The 22,084-nt window shown below is 36.9% G+C and overlaps 1 protein-coding gene across 1 annotated transcript in view; it reads left to right on the forward strand.

Annotated features, from left to right (window-relative positions):
* Positions 1–2,982: 2,982 nt before the first annotated feature.
* The window catches only part of MEP1A (meprin A subunit alpha), a 43,888-nt gene continuing 24,786 nt past the window's right edge, over positions 2,983–22,084 (forward strand). Inside the window, exons 1-7 of the mRNA XM_072638052.1 lie at positions 2,983–3,051; positions 3,137–3,161; positions 3,252–3,293; positions 12,584–12,624; positions 13,677–13,755; positions 16,190–16,307; positions 17,064–17,239. Of these exons, the coding sequence (XP_072494153.1) occupies positions 2,983–3,051; positions 3,137–3,161; positions 3,252–3,293; positions 12,584–12,624; positions 13,677–13,755; positions 16,190–16,307; positions 17,064–17,239 (550 nt within the window). The remainder of the gene's footprint in view (positions 3,052–3,136; positions 3,162–3,251; positions 3,294–12,583; positions 12,625–13,676; positions 13,756–16,189; positions 16,308–17,063; positions 17,240–22,084) is intronic.

Raw genomic sequence — 22,084 nt, forward strand, 5'->3', positions numbered from 1 at the left:
CACAAAATCTTCACAAGGAAGAGTCAAAGTTTCCAGACCTTCCCTGTTCACACTGGAACCTTTGAGATCCAACTAGGTTAAAAATGCAAACATCAGCTAACTAAGTAATAGCTATAATCAAAGCCATAAAACAAAAAGGGTCTTTTATAACTGAGATTCTATAGGAAAAGACCTATATTCACGTGCCTCTAAATGAGTCTACACCCATTCTCCACCCCTTCAGCAGAGGATATGTTTATCCAAAAGAGTCAATTAGATAGCTATCTAATGTTCCTTGTCCTTCTCTACACTAGTTATGGAGTACAGAGAACTCATTAAAATGTTTTATTTCCGAACAATAATTACCAGTCATCAAAATGGTCAAAGTGCTTGAGGGTAGGCAAAAGTCTGGAGGGGGGATAGTAGCAAAAGAAAAGAGAGAGAGGAGAAATGCAATAAGGGACCTTCCACCTTTCATCTATTCATCTATTCAGTAACACAACTAGTATTTAGTATCCATTTATTTTGTGTAAAACTCTATAATTGGCACAGGAAATATAAAGACAACCCCCCCAAAAAAACTCAGTCCTTCCCCTTAAGAAACTTACCTTTGATTGAGAGAAAACAACATATACCAAAAAGAAAAAAAAAAAAAGAAAATTTGGGGGGAGAGTGGGAGGCATTAGCTACTGTGAGGATCAGGAAGGGCTTCAGGTAGAAGTTCCTGACACATAGTAGGTACTTAATACATGTTTATTGATTGATTGATGTAAATGGTGGCACTTGAGCTGATTCCTGAAGGAAACATGATTCAAGGGGTTGAGGTGGAAGGGGAGGGGCTGCATTCTAGATATGGGGGCTAGCCAGCACAAAGTCATTGCAACTGAGTCTTATGAGTGAGAAGCACCAGGAAGGCAGCATGATGGAGGAATAGTAGGCAGGTCAGTTTACCTGAACCATGGAGTGGCTGAAGAAGAATGATTACTACATACATACATGCACACGCATACATGTACACATGTGTATGAATAACATACAACGTACACACATAAACATACACAGATGCAAGATACAGATTCAATACAATACTTATACACATGTGCATACATGCATGTGCATATACATGCACACATATATACATATGCATATGTTCATATAATTACATAAAATATATGTTTCCATACATATGAGTAGGCTGGGTTGGGGTTCTGAGAAACAGAGGAGTTTGTATTTTACCTAGAAGTGAAAGGTGGCCACTGAAATTTCCTGAGCACAGGAGTGACATGATAAGACCTTGGCTTTATCAATACCAGTCTGGTAGCTGTGTAAAGGGTGGATTGGATATAGGAGAAATTTGAAGTCAGAATAGCAGTTAGGAAGCTATTTCAATAGTTCAGGAGTAAGGTGATGAAGACCAGGACTAGGGTGGTAGTTCTGTGAGTAGAGAGAAAGGATGGACATAAGATGTTATGTTAGAATGGGTCAGATTTGGTGGCTTATTAAATACAGATTTGAAAGAGAGGTAAGAATAGACAATGTCTCTGGTATTGTAAACCCTGGTAACTGAAAAGATCTTGATACTCGAATCTGAAATAAGGAAGTTAGGAAGAAGGTGCAATATGGTATATCATGGCATATTGGAAAGGATGCTGGATATGAAGTCAGAAGACGTCGGTTTGAAATTGGTTTTGCCATTTACTACTTATGTGATTTTGGATAGGTCACTTCATTATGGCCCTGGTCTATAAAATTAGGTTGGGCTAGGTATCCTCTAAGTTCCTTTATAATTAGGTGACAGAATAGTTATCTTGGACACATCTTTGGGGGAGTGGGGAGCGTACTTAGCATGGCTTTTTTATTTAAAAAGAGCATAGTTTTTTAAAAAAAAAAAAAGCCATAAAAAAGCTTACCAGAGTATCATCAGGTATAATTCAATTTCTTCAGGGTATTTTAGCAAGTGGCTTCATTGACTGATGACTCAAAGGAATCACAAGGCAACATGCTGGAGAAGAGACTTGATTAGTATGCCCCTAGTCCTGAATGTCCAGAGTGGGAAAGGGAGCTCGGTGACAAGGCAGAGACCCAGGGAGCTGCTTTGAGTGAGCTGCTCCTAGAACCCAATGGTCCTTTGCAGTTGCGATGGGGTCAATATCTTGCTGATAATTCAAGACAGTAAGACTGAAGTTTACTTGTGTCATTTGTTACAGCTATCTCAGATGTTGAGAGTCAGTAAAGGAGAGGGAAAGAGAATTTTACTGGGAATCCTGTACATAACAGGCATATTAAATAAACCTTCAAAAAAATAAGGCAGAGGTTTGTGTCACAGACCCTTTTGGTCAGGAGTGGGGAACCTGAAGTCTTGAGGCCACACAGAGAAGACCTAAAGTTTAGATTCAAAGGGCCACATATGTCCTGGAGGCTGCAGGTTCCCTATGCCTGGCACCTTAACAATCTGGTGAAGCCCACAGATCACTTGTCAGAAAAACGTTTTTTTTTAAATGTGGTAACTAAAATATGTAGGATTAAAAAAGAAAACAATTGTGCCAAAACATAGTTAACAAAATGTTAAAAACAAACAAACAAGTTCATCAACTTCAGGTAAAGAACACCTAATCTAAGGATAAAAAGTGTACAACATAAGTAAAGATTCCCCTTTTCCATATCACCTGACTTTGTATCCCCAAAATATGCCTCTCCTGAGGGAAAAGCCCACTGGGAATTCTAGTGCTCAGTTTTTGTAGAAAACAGAGTGACTGCTGTGCCACTAACTTTCTCATTCTTTAGCTTTTTGGATGAAAAGTAAATTCCATCCCAGGTTCCCCACTGAACAAAGACTATTTAAAGACTTAGTAATGAACTAATTTAGTTAGTCTAACATATTTTTGAAAAATTCCTACAGTAGGTATGGAGAGGAGGGTCAAAGTTCAGAAACAGATAGCCAGGGTAAAGGTCAGGAGACATTTATTACAAGGCACTCCCAGGAAAATTGTTTCACTTGCCGCAATGCTTTCCACCAGGGCCACCTGGAGCCTAACCTTCACCTTGCTGTTTGCCTTTGCTGCTTCCCTATCGGTGAGTGGCTTTCCATTCTCCTCTGCTGTTGAGAACCATTTCTTCCTTTGTGCATATTATCCATTATATGTGTATTTCTTTGCAGATCAAACCCTTCTCCCAAGAAAATGGTAAGTTTTTTCTTAATGTTCAGATAATGCTTCTTTGCTGTCTCTTTTCATTGACAATAGTAATAATGTCTTCTTTCCCCCTGGATGCAGATGCCAGTGAGCAAAGGAAAGATATTTTAGAAATCAACCAAGGTAAGTGGTATTTCTGACTCTTCATTGCTTTAAAAAAAGCTTTATCTTTATAAAACAAGAGCAATAATGACAACTCATATTTATACAGCACCTACTATGTGTAAGTATTATACTAAGTGCTTCACAAATATTATGTCATTGATCCTCACAGCAACTCTGGGAGATAGGGGCTATTATTGTACTAATTTTATAGATGGGGAAACTAGGCAGTATAAGTGACTTGCTGAGGGTCACATAGTTAGTAAGTATCTAATGGCAGACTTGAACTCAGGTCTTCCAGCCTCCAGGTCCTATACTCTATCCACTGTGACAACAAACTACCCATACTTTTATTACATTAATTTGAGTATATATTCTCCTTCCCCAATTAACTCATTCCTTATAACAAAAAAAAATCAATATTGGGACTTTTTGACAATGCATGAGCATTCTATCTCTGCAGTTTCCTGACTTTCAGGTCAGAGGAGTCAAGGAGGTCCCATTCCTTGGGATCATCATTATTTTCGTTTTAGTGGTCTTTTCGATCATGTAGTTTTTCAATCATACTAGAATGTAGGTAGACACTTATTTCACTCTGAATCAGCACATAAGAGTCTTTCCATACTTCTCTGAAATCTTCATATGAAAAACCATTTGTACAAGTGAGATGTTTGAATATGTCACTTTTTATTCAATTAATATATGCTAAATGCTTATTATACAATAGGTATACAACACAATTACTATATTATACAAACATAATAATGTATCATATTATTATATAATACAATGTCATATAATATAGCTACTGTATAGTTCGATTTATATATCAGTTTTTTAAGTCACTTTCTAATAAACGGGCACCCATTTAAGATTAGATTTGGGGGTGAGTATAAATCATCTGTTCATACAAATAAAAAAAGCTTATTGTAATTTCTCAGTCGTGATTTTTTTTTTTATTGGAAAACTTTATCAAAGCTTCATTAAGCTTTCTCTGTTTAACCCAGGGGAATCCAACATAAACTAAATCTCTTTTATTACGATTTAAGAAAGGCTAGAAGAAGTTGTTTTCATGAAGATGGTATTTAAGATTGAGAAGGATGATATTATGAGCTCCAAAGGATTAAGAATCTCTACACCATCCCCCGCTCCTGGAATGATGAGGACAAAATGACATCGTTTTCTAGTGGGGAGAAAAAGAGGTTTTCTTATAAGAAAAAGGTTTTCCTACAAGAGTTTTCAGTATTATAACACAAACTGTGATAGAAAGGGATGTAACTCAATATGCTTCCAGCATAGTTCAATTTTTTAAAAATATGCTTACCAATGTAATCTCTAGGTAGTCAGGGGTGGAGATTGTCGGTTTGTAGAAAAAGTATGTCACTTTAGCTCATAAAAGGAGATAAAGGAGTTGTATGCATTGCCACTCCCCCACCTTTGTTATGTTATTCTCAGAGACACAGTGAAATTCATGACTCAGTTGGGTTTTTAAACATAGAATTAGCATTAGAATTGGTGTTAACCTGCAACTACACACCCCTGGTTATTTATTGTCAGCCAGCGGATCTATTATATTAAACATTACTATGTAATATAAATATTATGTATATATTATATATTTATATAATAGTATAAATATATTATATATTTTAGTGTATTTTATTGTTATATATTATAAAGTTATTTTATATAATTTACAATTATATATTATATATCCTATCTATATATTATGTTGATATGTTATATTAAATATATGATACTAATATTAAATGTATAATATTAAAACATAATCATTATGAATATAATTCTAAATTTTGGTCCTCCAAATATATTTAAATTTTTTTCACAAATTCTCTCATTTATAGCTCAACAATATCTTTACTATGAAGCCTATAAGGTCAACATAATGGGTAGGGCTCCTCCAAATATTCCAAGGTCAGCCTAATGGGTAGGGCTCCCCCCAAAATGTCCAGGGTCAACCTAAAGAGCAAGGCTACCCACATGTACCTAAACTTGCTTTAGCGCTAGCTAAGTCCAAGTTGATTCTGTCTGTAATGAACAAAATAACAATAGCAGACATCTGTACAATGCTTTATGATAGACAAAGTACTTTCCATATGTTCTCATTTGAGTCTTACAACCCTGTGAAATCTGTGGTGTGGATACTTATCTACATTTTAATGATGAAGAAACTAAGGTTGAGAGAGGTTGCACGATTGGCTCAAAGTCATAGAAGATTAGTCTGAGAGTTTATATGTCAGAGTGATATGACATAACATAGAGTGCTGAACATGGAATCACAGGACCTAGGTCCAAATCTTGACTCTGCCACTGATAATTTGTGTAACTTTAATTAAGTCCTTTATCTTCACTGGTCCTCAGTTTCCTCCTCCTTAAAATAAAAGGATTGCTTTTTGATGATTTTTCCAAACTCTAAACCTCTAATGCTATGGTCCTATGATTAAAATAAGGTCTCTCAAATCCAAGTCCAGAACTCTTTCTACTATGCCACATTGACTGAAGAAAAAATCAGTGACTTGAAATTGAGAGTTTGTTCATTTACACAGCAGATATTTATTGAGGGTTTTCTATGTGCAGAAGACTAAGCTGGGCAGCAAGCGTCATAAAAAGATGAGATTCTTCCAAATATAATCCTGGTTGCCTCAGTGGTAACTAATGAAATAGGAAAGTATGATACATACAAAGTATAGAACAGAGTAGCATTTAATGAATGAATGATACATGATAAAGAGACTATAAAGTTATCTGCATTAAAGTCACGAATTCTATCATTCGCTTTAGATTAGTCCTGGAAGGAAGAACTAGATTCAACTCTAGATGAGTATTCACCCTTTCTAGGAAGCTTTCCCGAACTTAGGCTGAAGAGGGCTAATTACATATTCTCAGTCTTGTATACAATTACTTCTTCCAACTACTAGCTTGTCTAACAAGTCAAATACAATTCAAGACCATAGAATGTGTGAGCTGGAAGATATCTTAGCACTGATTCATTCAACCTGCCCATTTTACAGATGGGGAACATGAGGACTAAATGACTTGTGCCATCGCACCAGTGGTCCCCCACGCACTCCTTCATCTTCTTTTAAAATCTATGGTGCCATACTTTTTTCTATAATCTGACACTCTCTACCCTTGACTACCTAGAGATTATATTGGTAAATATTCTTTTTAAAAAAAATTAGCTTAGAATCATAAAAAATATTCCAAATTTAATCACTCATATTTTCTGTTGGTGCTGTGAGACTCCTTAAGAATGACTTCTTATATTCTCAAAAATATCTTTGGCATCAAGCCCTGTTCTTTTGTTCCCTGCATTGTGTGACTTTTCTGTCTCACATGGAACAGGTTGTATCAGGGAGGAAGTAAATGAATGTTCTGATTCTTAACATATGTGACAGGGTACAGCATGAGTGACTTGAGAAGCCAATAGACAGGCTTGCAGTGAGTGCTCCTTAGGTCACTGACTCAGATAATTGTCCAATTTTCTATTTCACTTTATTTGTGTAAATAAGAATGAGTATGCAAAAATATCCTTAAAATAACTTAGTTATTTTATTTATACATCTCTGTTTCTTGAAATTTAGGGCATGACCTTGACAAGAAAGATTAAGAGTCCCAGCCAACCAAGGGTCAGTTTGTCAAATTTGATAAATTCTAAGTTCTGACCAACCCAAGCCATAGCTAGAATCTGAATGAATGTGTCCGTTCAGGGACCATCATATTATATAATTTGAAACTGGAAGGGACATTAAAGACAATCTTTTTTCAATCCCATCATTTTACAGAGCAGGCGAAAGGGCCAGAGAGTAAAGTGATTTGGTCAAATTCATACAGATTTTAAGAGATACAGCCAGAATCTGAATCCAGATCCTCTGACTCTTAACCTTTAAAACTCTGGAAGCTTACAACATAGAGTGTGAGAACCACAGGGAGGTCTTTAGAACACAAAACATTGTCTCTGAGAACATAGAATACAGGATCTCAGAGTGGAAAGGGACCTCAAATGGTATCCAGTCCAATTTCCCACCCAGTTCAAGATTCACACCTTACAGCTTTCGAGATACTCATATCTATAGCTTTGCTATAGGTCACCAGAAATATGGAGAACAATATGTCAGGAGAAAATCTTTGTTGGATGACAAGAAAATTATGGCTTTCTATCTTTTTACCTATTAATATGCATTCTACTTTTTGGTATCAAGTAGAACAATCCAAGGGCTTCTAGGTGGTGCAGAGGATAGAGCTCTGGGCTTATAGTCAGTTCAAATCCAACCTCAGACACTTACTAGCTGTGTGACACTGGGTGAATCACTTACCCCTCCATTTCTTCATCTGTAAAATAAATTGGAGAAGGAAATGGCAAACCACTCCAGTATCTTTGCCAAGAAAATCCCAAATGGGGTCACAAAGAGTTGGACATGAATGAAATGATGCCATCACCACCACAAAAGTCCAAGCCCTCTTTGAAAACCAGCATTTGCCGCTGTTCTCTAAAGACTCTTACACACAGATATTACGACACAGGTTGTCACAAGGCACTGACTATTAGCTCATGCTCTATATTTACCAGGTAATTATAAACCTGTCTACTGCATCTGACTAGTATAGTCAGAACAGCCAGATAGAAGTGATCTTGAGAAACCATATTTTCATGGGTTCATAGATTTAGAGCTGGAAAGGAACTCAAGAGACCATCTAGTCTGACATCCTCATTTTGAAAATGAGGAATATGAGACACTAAGAGGTGAAGTGAGCTGTCAAGGTAGTATCAAAGACTGGATTTGAACCTAAATCATCTGACTCCAAAGGCAATACATATGGGACCATTTCATCATTCTGTCTCCTCTATTGTGTCAGTGTCTTCATATCACATACCTTTTGATTAAGGTACTTGCTTCTGATTCTTCATCTATAAAATGGGGATAATAATATCTCACAGGCTTAAAAGAGCTTTGTATACTGTTTATAAAGTGTTATAGAAATATGAGATTATTATTGTGAAAGGCCTCCATAACTTCTCTCTGCCTCATTTTACCTCTTCTGTGTAATAATATGTAATGAGGACCATAAAAAGATAAGATTTTTCCAAACATAGCCCAGATTGTCTCTGTGATAACTAAGCCATGGGTGTTATACTCTAGTGACGGGAAAATGTGATACATAAACAAACATACTGCAGAGTTGCATTTAATAAATGAATGATACGTGACAAAGAGGTTACAAACAAAACTGAATAAAAGTCATAAATTGTTATCACTGTCTTTAGATTAGCTTTGCAAGGAAGAGCTAGATTCCAGTCCAGCTGAGTATTTATCTTTTCTAAGAGGCTTTCCCTGACTTGGCTGCTTTCTTTCCAGTAGGATATTATAAAATGTCAGAAGAACCTCTGAGAACATTTTGATTTCCTTAGTGAAAGTTTCTCTAAACATAAAGAAAATGTTGATAACTGTCACACTTTCAGTTTAGGAAATTTTTCTACAAGAATTTCACTTATAAAAATATATCCTTTGAATGAGTCATAGTAGTAAATAACAGTAATAGTCATAACCATTACAATGTTATATGTTCACATAGAAAACTTTTCTATTTAAAATATTTCACTAATATAACATCAAGACCAATTTATGTAAAGCAGAGCAGTGAAGTGGCACTATGGACAGAGTGCCAGGACCTGAGATCAGGAAGATTCATCTTCCTGAATTCAAATCTGGCTTCAGACACTTGCTAGTTGTGTAACACTGTGCAAGCCATTTAACCCTGTTTGCCTCAGTTTCCTCATCTGTAAAATGAGCTGGAGAAAGAAATGGCAAGCCACTCCAGTATCTTTGCCAAGGAAACTCCAAATGGAATCATAGTTGGACATGACTGAAAAACAGTTGAACAACAACAACAAAATAGCATCTTTTAGAGACAGTTTAAGCCTGCTATGAGCATGACTGGTCTTAAATTCGCTATCATCCTTGCTAAACAGAACTGATTAGAGCTTTCAAGTCAAAGAGGGAATCACATAAAAACATTTATATCAATTCCTTGATGTACTCAGATAATATTAAGTTATAGGAACACTGAAAACCAGTTCTTTAATCTTGAGGAAACTTTCTCTAATAATAGGTCATTTAAATCTATGCCAGTACACTCATAGAATCCTAGATTTAGAGCTGGTGTGTACCTTAGAGTTTGTCTAGTACTATTCTCTTTTCTTATGAATGGATAAAATGAGACACATAAAGGTTAAGTGACTTGCCCAATGTCAGACAGGGAGTTAGTGACAAAGAAGTAGGATTCCCACAATATTATCTGACTCCAAATCCTGTATTTTTTCTATTCTGTTACACAGAGATTGGCCTTGAATGCAGAGGTCAAGATACAGCAGTGAAGGAGAACAATGCTTAGGAATACCAAGACAAGCAGAAGGTTATAAAGGAGAAAGCCAAGTCTGTGTTTGTTAAGCAGCTGACTAGTATCCTAAAGTCAAAGATCAGTTACACTAATGCAATGCCTATATTCATGTAGACTCCTGGCATGGCAAAAGGATTGACAATGGATTTAGAAGAGGGCCCACAAAATGTCATGTTAACAAAACAAATGACTTATTACCCCCATGAGGCAGCTATACAAAGGTTCAGTAATCTTCATTAAAAAAAGAAAAATATCGATAGATGGTCTAGAATAGAGTTACATCCTATTGGCGGAAATAATAAACACCTCAGTGATTTTAATTTGCTCTGTGTATTTCTATTGGGATATAACCAATTGCCACATTTTCCATATTTTGATTTTTAATAGTGCAAATTTAAGTACAAGTGACCATTGCAGGGAATTCGTTATTTCCATTAAATGGCACCTAGCTGTATGGGATAAAATAGGTTAAAAATTTACAGAAATACTTTCGGAGCAAACAGACTTTATTTCACAAAGAAGTAGTAAATGGTAACAATGGAAATAACCATTGGATTTGTTGAATGTAGCCAAAGGTGATTTAGCTCTGGATAGAACCTATAAAGCAACTAAGTTAGAAAAGAGGACTCAAAAGATTTCAAGTTGGTTAACAAATAAGGCAAAGTTCTGGGAATATAAAGAAAGGCAAAAAAAAATCAATTTCTTCCCTCAGGGAGTTCACAGCCTAATGGGGAAGCAACATACAAATAATTATGTACAAACAAGATCTATACAAGATAAATTGGGAACAGTTTCAGAGAGAAGACACTAGTATTTTCCTGTATAATCTAATTTCAGACTGCTTTCATAATAATCTACCTAATTCAAAGGTCTAACAATAAGTGTTGAACAAATAGCTGAGTTATGCAGAATTTTTTATAGAATTTCAGGGGGTATATGATAGCGATTCAGCATCAGGTCATTGTTACTAGAAGATATGGAAAGATTTTCCTTAAAGAGATGAAACTCATGGACTGATATAGATTATGCAACGAAATAGTGGAAACTGTGCAGTGTATCACCAAAGACTGTAACAATTTAGCATCGACCAGATACCTAGAAAGACATAGTCAGGTGGGTAGAATTATATGATTGAAGCTCATTATCTTTTGTGAATCCACAGACAACCAATCCTCACCCTAGAAACTAGAAATCCTTGAAAATTAAGCCAATGATGAATTTGCTAAAAATAAAATGAAAATTCCCTGGAGCACCATAATTGACAGAATGGTTACGCACATTGATACACAGAAATTTAAGAAGTTTTTTTTTAGTAGATTAACAAGCCAGCTACTCATAATCTCCAATGTACATGGAATGAAAGACTTTCAAAATATAGAGAGGACTAGCAGAAGGAATCTAAACCATTTGGGAAAAAGACAAGGTACATGCCATCACTGTCATTCTATCTGCTACTATGGTTGTAGTGAAACGGCTTTCAGTGAGCCTATGGAAGATAAACTTGCATCTCAAAACTTCCATTCAATGACAAAAACATTTATTTTATCCACTTGTGCAATAGAAAGTAGAACACTGAATAGAAAGTAGTAATAGCAGGATGGTGATTTGTCCTAAAAGTGCTTCTTTCTGAACTCCATCAAAAACATGAGAAAACAATATGGTTATAAACCTTTAACTTATATAGAGATGTCATTTGGTGTCATTTTTTTCTTCCTTTCCCTCATCTTTTCCCTTCTTTTCTTTTCCCTTCCCATCTCAGTCTCTGTCTTTCTCTCTTTCTTAGCTTCTCTCTCTCTGTCTCTCTCCCTCCTTCTCTCCTTTCTTCCCTTCTCCTCTCATCTTTTTTCTCTTCATCTTCCCTCTCTTCTCTATATTACATGACAAATAATAATAATAGCAGCTGACTGTTATATACAGCTTTAAGATACATACAAGTTGTTGTTATTATATTATTCTATATTTAATACAATACATAATGCACACTGACATTTTGCATGTGTTAATATAGAGTATTCCAAAAGTTTTAGTGCAGATTTAAACATTGATAACTTAAATTTCACTGACTTTAAGCTCGAATAGCTTAAAATTGTACAAAGCCCTTTGGGATACCCTGTATATATAATAGCAGTTCAGATTAGATTTACGTATAGCTTTGATGTTTGCAAAGCACTTTACACAAATTATCTCACTGGATCATTGCAATGGCCTTGTAAGGTAAGTACTACTATCATCATTATATAGTGGAAGAAATGGAGATTCAGAACGGTTAAGTGACTTTATCACAGTCAGACACCTAATAAGTCTCAGGTCTTTCCACCTTTTCTTCTATATACGCTGTCAACACAAAGCTGAAAACACTGGGGTTAAGTTGTAATCATTCTGATTTTTTTTGAAAACTGATGGTACTTGTCTACCCCCAGAAAAACCAGGTTGGATTGTGTTTGCAACAGTGGAAGAGGACTTGCGATGTTTTATCCCCAAACTTTTCCCTGCTTCCCTATTATCACTGAGAGCAGATATTTCAAGACTGGGATGAACTTGTTGCTATGATGCACACAGGGACTAAGTCCTAATCTTGTTCTCCTTGGTGTTGTGATTTAACCAAGGAAGCTAACCAGCTTTAGACAGAACTCTATTGGTGAGCAAAACACCCGGAAGTGTTTAATGTTTGTTCATATAAATAATACACCAGTCTGTGTGATTTACCAGTTGCTTCATAGATGGATGGATTGTTTTAGATTTTGTTGTTGTAGATTGGTGATTGGTGAGAACTGTTCTAGATTTCCTTGTTTCTAGAGAATTTTTCTTTTAACCATAGGAAAGCTCTGCTTCATACTATGTTGATGTTTAATTCTATTCATTCAAATATTCTTTCTCTAATCTATTTCCAGCTGCTGGTCTGGACCTCTTTGAAGGAGACATTTTATTACCGGTGGGTACTCTTGCCAACAAAGTCATGTGATTTCATTAGCTTAAACACTTCTGATATGCTCAATCAAATATTTATTGTGCATTTATCTACTCTAAGAGACTTGTCCTTGATCTTCAGGAGGTTCTAACACCACTGGTGATAAGACTAAAAGGCAATTAGTCACCTACAGAAGGCAGTCATAAAATATTAGAGTTGGAAGAAGATGGTAGAGGTTAGCCAGGCCAACCTTTACCTCAGTGGGAATCCTGTCCGTATAATCATCTGTCACATAGACATCACTTGAAGATCTCCATTGATAAGCAGTCGGTTACATCCAAAGACAATCCATTCAACATGGTAGCAGCTTTAACTTACAGTAAGTCAAAAATCAGCTTTTTTACGACATCTCACTCAAAGTGAGAATGTGATAAGACCTTAGCCTAAAGTAGCCAAGGTTGCACATTGCATCCTGGGCCATCTCCAGTTATCCTGATGAATATCACGCCACTGGAATCAGATGGCTCTGGCGGAGAAAGTGAGGCTGGTGACATTGCACAGCCCTCTCTGGCTCAAATCAAAGTCAACTACAAGTCATGTCATCATCTTGATGTCATGGTCCTCTTTGAGAACAAATGACAAACACAACAACAACAACATATTGCTCTTAGTTTGGGACTCTATGGCCAAGCAAGATAAATCTAATGTGATATTGTTTCAGATACTTGAAGTTAATTATTATGTTCTCCCTAAGCCTTCTTTACCCCGGTCTAAACATCTCTACTTCCTACAACTGCGTGTCATATAGCATGATCTCCAGTCCTCTCACCATACTAGGTACCTCCTCTGAGTGTTCTGCAAAGTGTCAGTGTTCTAAAAAAATGGTGACCAGAACTAATCACAACCTTATAGACCATATAAATAAATGTTGTAGCACAGATAATAAATAAATTCTGAAGGAATTCAGTGATGGGGGAAATATTCCTGAGGATTAGAGAAGCAAGGGAAGACTTCTTAGAAGAGTACTCTTCCCTTCCAGGGGACCTTAGTGAATTATTTATCTTCTTTGTTTCTAGAAGAAAAACCGAAGTGGACTGAGAGATCCAACAAGAAGATGGACATTCCCAATTCCTTACATCCTGGCTGATAATCTGGGTAACAGTGGTTGTTCTAAACTTGGCACCCATGACTTTGCTTCATTCATATTCTTCTGTTGTGTAAAATAGTATCAGACATAGTCATTCATGAAATTCCCGAATTTCTTTTAAGCCATGTTGCACTTAAAAGCATACCCTACATATTATGTTGCACCATTCATTATTATTTTTCAAAACATTGTTAAAATGCCTATTGTTCCTACAGAATGAACTGCCTTCTATAATGTTGTTGCAGCTACCATTGCCTGTGTTATGTAGGATGTGTCGTTAAAGGATACTGCATGAGATATACCAGTAATAGCTTGCATTGAATAGCACTTTATGTTGTATTATCTCATCTGATCCTCACAACTACCCTATAGGTAGGTCCTGCTATTATCCCCTTTTTACAGATGAGGAAACTAAGGCAGACAGAGGGTAAGTAACATGCAACAGGTCATACTAGCTAGTAAATGTCTAATACAAGATTTAAACTCACGTCTTCCTGAGAGTTAGATGAGATATTTGTAAAAAATAAAATAAATGCTTAGTACAGTGCCTGGCACTTAGTGGGCACTATAAAATAGTGTGTTCTCTTCCTTCCCTTGAATCCACCCCTATGAGAATACAGGCTCCTAGAGATAGGGGATTATTTCATTTTTTGTCCTTGCAACTCTAGGACTGAGTATTGTGGGGGCACATCATGGACATTTAATAAGTGCTAACTGACGTGATTTGACTTGCAGCTAGTCAGGATTTGAGCTCAGATCTTCTGACTCCCAATTCAGTGTTGTTGTTGTTGGTTTTTTGTAGTTACTTCTCATTATCTCCATTCATTGTGACCACCTGATTTGAATAATCACATAGTCTCCCAGATCTAGATCATAACCATACATTTTGTATGCAGTTTAATTTAAATAAATAAAACCTATTAAATAAAATGGTTAAGCAGAGGAACTCTTAAGCAATACAGTAAATAATGTTGTAAAGTAAGCTTCCAAAAATAAACACTTCATTTTAACCCTTTCCCTTTATCATATCTTGATTTAGCCAGTTAGTTAACAAAAAATTTATTGAATAAGAAATGGTGCTGTGCATATTATCAAACCCTCATCTCATTCTGCAGTTTGGAGTAGAAATATTTTTTCTAGCATTTGTTGTTGTTCAGTTATTTCAGTCGTGTCCCTTTTTGGAATTTTCTTGGCAAAGATACTGTAGTGGTTTGCCATTTCCTTCTCTGGCTCATTTTACAGATGAAGAAACTGAGACAAATAAGGTGAAGTGACTTGCCCAGGGTCACACAGCTCAGAAATGTCTGAGGGCAAACTTGACACAGGTTTTCTTGAGTCCAGGACTGATGCTCTATCCACTGTTCCAACTAGGTACCTATCTAGCTTCTAATGTACTCTCTTATCTTAGAATAAAATCCAAAGATAAAGTTCTAGGTAAGTCTGGCATTAAAAAATCTTCTAGGTTAAGTTTTTTATCTTTTTATTTTAATTTTATGGATGCCTTTAGTTTTTTATATCATATTTGTTTTTGAATGTGTCTCTTCTTACCTAATCCCCTATGACAAAGATAATTTTTAGAGAGGAAAAATGAGTAATTTGAAACAATCAACCAACACATATACTCTTTTAGTCTTACTTTTAAGAGCCACCATTCATTCCCCTTCTCATTAGTTATTTAATTTGCCTCTGCTTGTGATGATGCCCCCCCCTTTAGTTACTGAGGTTACCCTGGAAAGAGTTAAGCATACAAGCTTTTGCCAGACTCCTTATTATGAAGCACTCTTAGGAACTATTTTCTAAAAGGACCAGTATTTTTTCTCTGCAACACTGTTTTAAGAAATATTTAAGCAAGGCTTTTAAGGATAGATTCAATTCGACAGATATCCATTTAGTCATACACACACATACACACACATATGTGTGTACATATATGTGTGGATATGTATTCATATAGGTTACGTGCATATGTATGTGTGTGTGTATGTGTATGTATATGTATATTACTTTGGTGAGCACTGGAGAAGACAGAAAGTTTAGAAGGTCCCTGATTAAGTCTAGAAGGAAACAAGATATAGTTTGAAGAGCACCAGTTTTGGGATTGGAAGACCTGGGTCCTAATTCCACTTTGACACTTGTACTGCTTGTGTAATCTTGGGCAAGTAATTTCTCCTCTCTACACCACAGTTTTCTCAGTAATATAAACAGTGGGGCTAAATGATCTCAAACTTTCTCTCTTTCTGGTTCTAAATTCTATTATCCAGCTAACTAAAGCGTTTCAAAATAAATTCAGAAGGTATAAAACAGAATGCTATACTAGCTATGAGAGGGAAGATCATTATTGATGGATGGAGGAAGAAAAGAGGAAGCCAGACTTGTTTCACCATTATACAGGAAACATTTTTCTCAAGTGGGTGTTTAAAATGAGTTCAATATGTTTTCTAGGACTGAATGCTAAAGGAGTCATTCTTTATGCCTTTGAAATGTTCCGTCTCAAGTCCTGTGTGGATTTCAAGCCCTACGAAGGAGAAGAAAGTTACATCATATTTCAGAAGTTTGATGGGTTTGTGTTATACAAACTGAAAATTCTGCCTTTAATGAATATATGAGTGACCCCAAGGGTCCCCTCAAAGAACTCCAGGCTCTTTTATACACTTATTCATCCTGGAGGGGTGGTGCTGAGTGCAATGTGGTTGTTAGGTTTCTTACTTAGAGTAAAATTACAAGGTAGTCTCTGAAGCAAAGTTCAAAGTATAGCTCATGTCTAAGGTCTCCACAGAATGTAACAGGATCTCACTTTACAATATGGATATCAGGACAGCTATTTGTTTCCTCTACCACAGAAAATCTCTGGTCCCAAATCCAGTACACTTTGCACTAACCCACAGTGTCTCTCATAGAAAACATGGGAAAGAGGAAAACTACACAATTCCTTAAAGAAAAAATAGGAGGATCTATGAGGAAAGTCCAAAATAACCAGAAAGAAGAAAACAGAAAATGTTACACCCTGAGGGACCTAAGCTAAAAAAGTTCTAAATAGAAGGACTGTTTTTTGAAAGAAAGTTATGGAATCCCCTTTTGTGATTTTTTTGAGACATGGTCGGTGCTTTTCTTATTGCTCTGGATGAGATACACATCTGCTGGTTGCCAGAGGTGGCTTTGATAATCTTTGTAAAAACTTTCAACATTCCTATGATTCTTGTTCTTAAGCTTAGTGTCACTATCAAACAGCTATGAAGAAGCAACCCCAAGCTTTTGTAACTGATACTGGGACTTGGGAATCATCAGATGAAAGATTCCTTTCTGTCTTTGTTTGAAGGTGCTGGTCTATGGTTGGAGATCAACAAACAGGGCAAAACCTTTCCATTGGTCTAGGCTGTGACTTCAAGGCAATTGTTGAGCATGAAATACTGCATGCATTGGGATTTTATCATGAGCAGTCAAGGTCGGATCGGGATGATTATGTGAACATTTGGTGGGATGAAATTATTCCAGGTGGGTGTTAATCTGATCACTGGTAAGTAAAATTTGGCACAGTCCACCTTTCTTTCCCTAATAAATTATGTGACCAAAATAATTAGGTATGTGGACCCCAGTAATCCTGTATCAACACTGTACAGAGTGCTTGTTGTTCTTCATTCTCGAAGAGGACCAAAATGACATCCCTATGGTATCAGCGTGTCTGACTATGGCTGATCAGACCAATAAGAGGTTAGAATGTTCTACCACAGGTTGGGCAGAGAGGGTAGAGCAAATTCTTTTCACCTGTTTTTAACTGATGATTCCTGTCTGGGAAAGTAGAAAAAAAGTGTCTAATCGTTTATTGACTGACTTTATTGACGGATGATGTTAAATAATAACTACACCATAATAAAACTAGATTAATGTAAAAATCTTGAATTGTAATCTTGAGTAATGGTGTGTTCAATATGCAAACCATTATGTACATGCAAAATATATATAATATCAATGGTGAACCAGGGCAGCTAGGCAGTGCACTGGTTAGAGAGTCAGTTCTGAAGTCAGGAAGACTCATTTTCATGAGTTCAAATCTGGCCTCAGACACTTACTTGCTGTGTGACCCTGGCCAAGTCACTTTAATCCCATTTTCCTCATCTGTAAAATGAACTAGAAAAAGAAATGGCAAACCACTCCAATATCTTTGCCAAGAAAATCCCAAATGAGGTCACAAAGAGTTAGATGTGAACAACTAAAGACCAACAACACCAACAAAATAATGGCAGGCCATTTCAAAGGGAAAGCATTAACAACGTGTGAGTGGGGGAGGGGAAAAAAGAGGATGGCCAAGGAAGGTTTTGTGCAGAAACTAGGATCTGAGCCTTCAAGGAAGTCAAGGAATCCAGGAGTAGAAGGAGGGAGAAGGTTCAAGGCAAGAAGGACAGCCAGTAAAAAGGCAGAGACTTGGGAGATGGGGTGGAAAAAGGCCACCATCCCTAAATTGTAGAATACAAGGTAGGGAATAAAGAGTAAGGAGATGGAAAAGGTAGAAAAGGCTTTAAAAGTCAAATAGAAGATTTTCAGAATAGGGAGCTGTGGAAGTTTATCATAATAAGGTTGTTCAGTACTGGGAGATCACTTTGGCAGCTGAGTAGAGGTTTTGCTGATGTTCTTCAGTCGTTTCAGTCATGTATGACTCTTTGTGACCCCATTTGGAGTTTTCTTGCAAAGATACTGAAGTGGTTTGCCATTTCCTTTGTCAGCTCATTTTACAGATGAAGAAACCGAAGCAAACAGGGTTAAGTGACTTGACCAAGGTTACACAGCTAGTAAGTGTCTGAGGCCAGATTTGAATTCAGGTCTTCTTGACTTGAGGCCCAGTGTTCTATCCACTGTGTGGAGTGGAGGCTAGAATGGGATAATAGCTGAGGCAAGGAGACCAATAAGAAGGCAGTTTAATAGAATGAGGACTGAAACTGTGATTTCACTGGTATAAGGAATTCTTGGGTGAGGAGATATCTTCTATCAATGGAGGTTGGCACCTTCCCTGCAACTTATGATCTTATATAGTTGTCTAGAGCACTGCAAAGTTAAGTGACTTGCCCAGAGTCATACATCCAGTAGGTGTCAGAGGGAGGATTTGAACCCAACCCTCTCTGTCTCTGAAGGTAACTTCACCATGTAATCTCTAAGGTGAAAGGACAGAAAATATTCCTTTCATCCCCCCAAATTCAATATGGGTGGGAGTAGGTGGAAAATGAATATGTTAGCCAGAGAAATTTGGGAAGAGATTGGGTGGAATGGTCTAGTAGTAATCTAATGACTTCTTTCTCCTGTTGGTGCTAGCTAAAGGTATTAGGTGCAGAACCATAGAGAAGTCATTCTTCTCTGTGTTCCCAGTATGATGTAGTGGAAAAGTGTTGCACTTTGATTCTGGAAAGACCTGGGCTCGTATCATTGCTCCAGCATTGCAATTGAAAGTCTTTTTCTACTTCTGAATCCTTATAAAAAGTATTAAAAATAATAGGGGAAAATAAACAGTTCATGGAAACTCACTAACATCTTGAAAAAGTCCCACCATATGTAAAATGTTCCAGTCCTATAATCTACTTCTGAATTCTTATTACAAAACATGAAAAAAATAGGGGAAAGTAAATAATTCAGAGAAACTCACTAATATCTGGAAAGAGTCCTACAAAATGTAAAATGTTCCTCTCCTATAATCCCTTACCTTCGTAAAGAAACAGGCTTACATATGTTGTCTTTCACACCAAGTTTAGGCATTACAATTTCCCAATGTTAGGTTTCACTTATTTTTGTTCTTTTTAATTATTTTGTCATAGTCATTGTGTTTGTATATGACTGGTAGAAAGGAAATAGAAGCAAGAGATGATAGCGCTGGGATGCCTTCTCTGTAAACTGGGTACCTTCATATCTTCTGCTGTTGCCAACAAACATCAGTTGGGAAACTTTCCCTCCCACTCTTCAAAGCAATTATTTTCACACCTGAGTGAAATTTACTCACATAGTTTCTTTATGACTAGTGGAGTTTAAAATGTCAACACCAGGAGGAAGAGGGTTAGATTTTAAGTAAACAAGGCCAGGTAAATAGGCAGACACTTGGTTCCATTTAAGGAGATTTAAGACTGATTTCCACATCCTAAAATATCTTCCCACTAGTCTTACCACTATGTCTGAAATCTCCACTCTCTAGGCCCTCTTTTGGTTGAAAATATTGAAGGAAATCATTAAAACCCTAATGTAATTAGCATTTTAGGTCATGTTCAGATCGTATTCTTTATGTCAGAGTAAGGGCACGTAGGTGGTACAGTGGCTAGAGCACCAGGTCTGGAGTCAGGAAGACCTGAGTTCAAATCCTGCCTCATACACTTACTACCTGTCTGACCCTGGGCAAGTTACTTCACTCTGCTTGCCTCAGTTTCCTCATCTGTAAAATGAGCTGGAGAAGGAAATGATAAACCACTCCAGTATCTTTAAATTAAGAAAACCAAGAAAACCCAAAGTGAGACCACAAAGGGTTGGGACAGTCATATAACCATGCTATGACAGAGGACATTTGTCTCTTATCTCAGTCTCTGCCTCTATACACACACATATATACACATAAATTTGTTCATATATATGTGTATATATGCTTACATATATACATACATGCATATTATCATTAAAAACAAATTTCATTATGTACAATGGCTCAACCAGATAAGTTCAGGAGGTGGAAATAAAGATGGTTAGTTTCGATTGTAGGAAGTAATAAGAACCCAATTAAAATTAAAATTAGAATGTAGCACATAGTTATTGGTGCCCTTGCTTACAATATCATGTTTCTGAAAAGCTTACCTGTGTAGAAGCTTTTTTATACATATAAGATATGTATATTCACATAAGAGGCATTGATAAATACCTCCGGAATGCTGCCCTTCCCTCTTAGGTGAGACTATGATTTCTGCCTTGAGGGGAGCAGGATAAAGGCCACAAGGTTTGGCTATCCTTTTCATCAGTATCAGAGAGGGGTACTATACTAGATTATATCTACTTGTTCCCCCCCTCAATATTGCTGGTCCCAGGGTGTGATAAGTTCAAAGAAAAGCTTCTTCCTTTGTCATTCCTTTGGGTAAGATAGGTCCAAGCTTACACCGTCTGGTTTGGCACCTTTCCAATGAATGCTGGTTATACAAATAGAGAAGAGCTTTATCTAAGCAAAATAGAAACAGAAATGAGATAAGCTACACAGATTAGCATACCAGAAAATTACAGAAGAGGGAATGAAGTCTTCAGATGGAGGCTAGAGACAATCTCAGTCGAATCAAAAGAGAGATGCCTGGCTCACTCCAGAAGAAATTATTTCTCCAGAATCTCCTAGGAAGTAACCTGGAAATCAGAGACATGTGAAAGAGTTGGTTTCCTCAACATATTTGCAGTTTTTATAATTTTTTTCTCTCTCTCCTCCCTGGAGTGGGTCTGAAAGAAGTCTGGAACCATATGTCTCTATCTCAAAGAACCATATGTCCCTAGCTCCTTCACCATAACTCTCCTACCAGCTCTAATCCTCTGGCAGGCAGGCAGCACCACTGTCAGTTTTCCAATTAAGTGTCTGTTTCTGCATATTCACAGAGCTCCATACCTGAAAGCCTGGATTACCAAAAGATAATTCCAATTTTCATAATAGCTTCTTTATTTAAAAACAAGCAAACACAATGCTTTAAGCTATGTGACAAATCAGGGATAATGACTAGAACTATGATTTAGTTAGGGCAACTAGGTGATTTAATGGATAGAGAAGCAGGCCTGGAGTCAGGAAGACATGAGTTCAAATCTGACCTCAGACACTTCCTAATTGTGTGACCCTGAACAAGTCACCTCACTCTGTTTGCCTCAGTTTCCTCATCTGTAAAATGAGCTGGAAAAGAAAAAAGCAAACTACTCCAGTATCTTTGCCAAGAAAACTTCAAATAAGATTACAAACATCAGACATGGATAAAAAAAATATGACTCAAATGATTTAATTGCTATAGGGAGCTCTCAGGTTAGGAAACCCTTTCCACCGATGCAAGTCAGCACCTTCTCTGCAGTGCATACTCAGAAAGTTGCCAAAGGGCACTGAGAGATTAAATGATTTGCCCAGGGTCACACAGCCAATATATGTAAGGGGCAGAATTTGAATCAAGATCCTCCTGCCTTTGAGACCAGTTCTCTATCCACCACACTATACTTACTGTCTTACTGTGAAAGATTATGGAAGTACAAATACCAGCATAACTCACATAACATTGTCATAACTGTGACATAGTGTCATGGAATACTACTTTGACACCTTTTCCCACTGGAAATCTACTTGCCCCCCTTGTTAACCTTGTTTCA

Source organism: Notamacropus eugenii, chromosome 2 (assembly GCF_028372415.1).
Source record: "Notamacropus eugenii isolate mMacEug1 chromosome 2, mMacEug1.pri_v2, whole genome shotgun sequence".
Taxonomy (NCBI): domain Eukaryota; kingdom Metazoa; phylum Chordata; class Mammalia; order Diprotodontia; family Macropodidae; genus Notamacropus; species Notamacropus eugenii.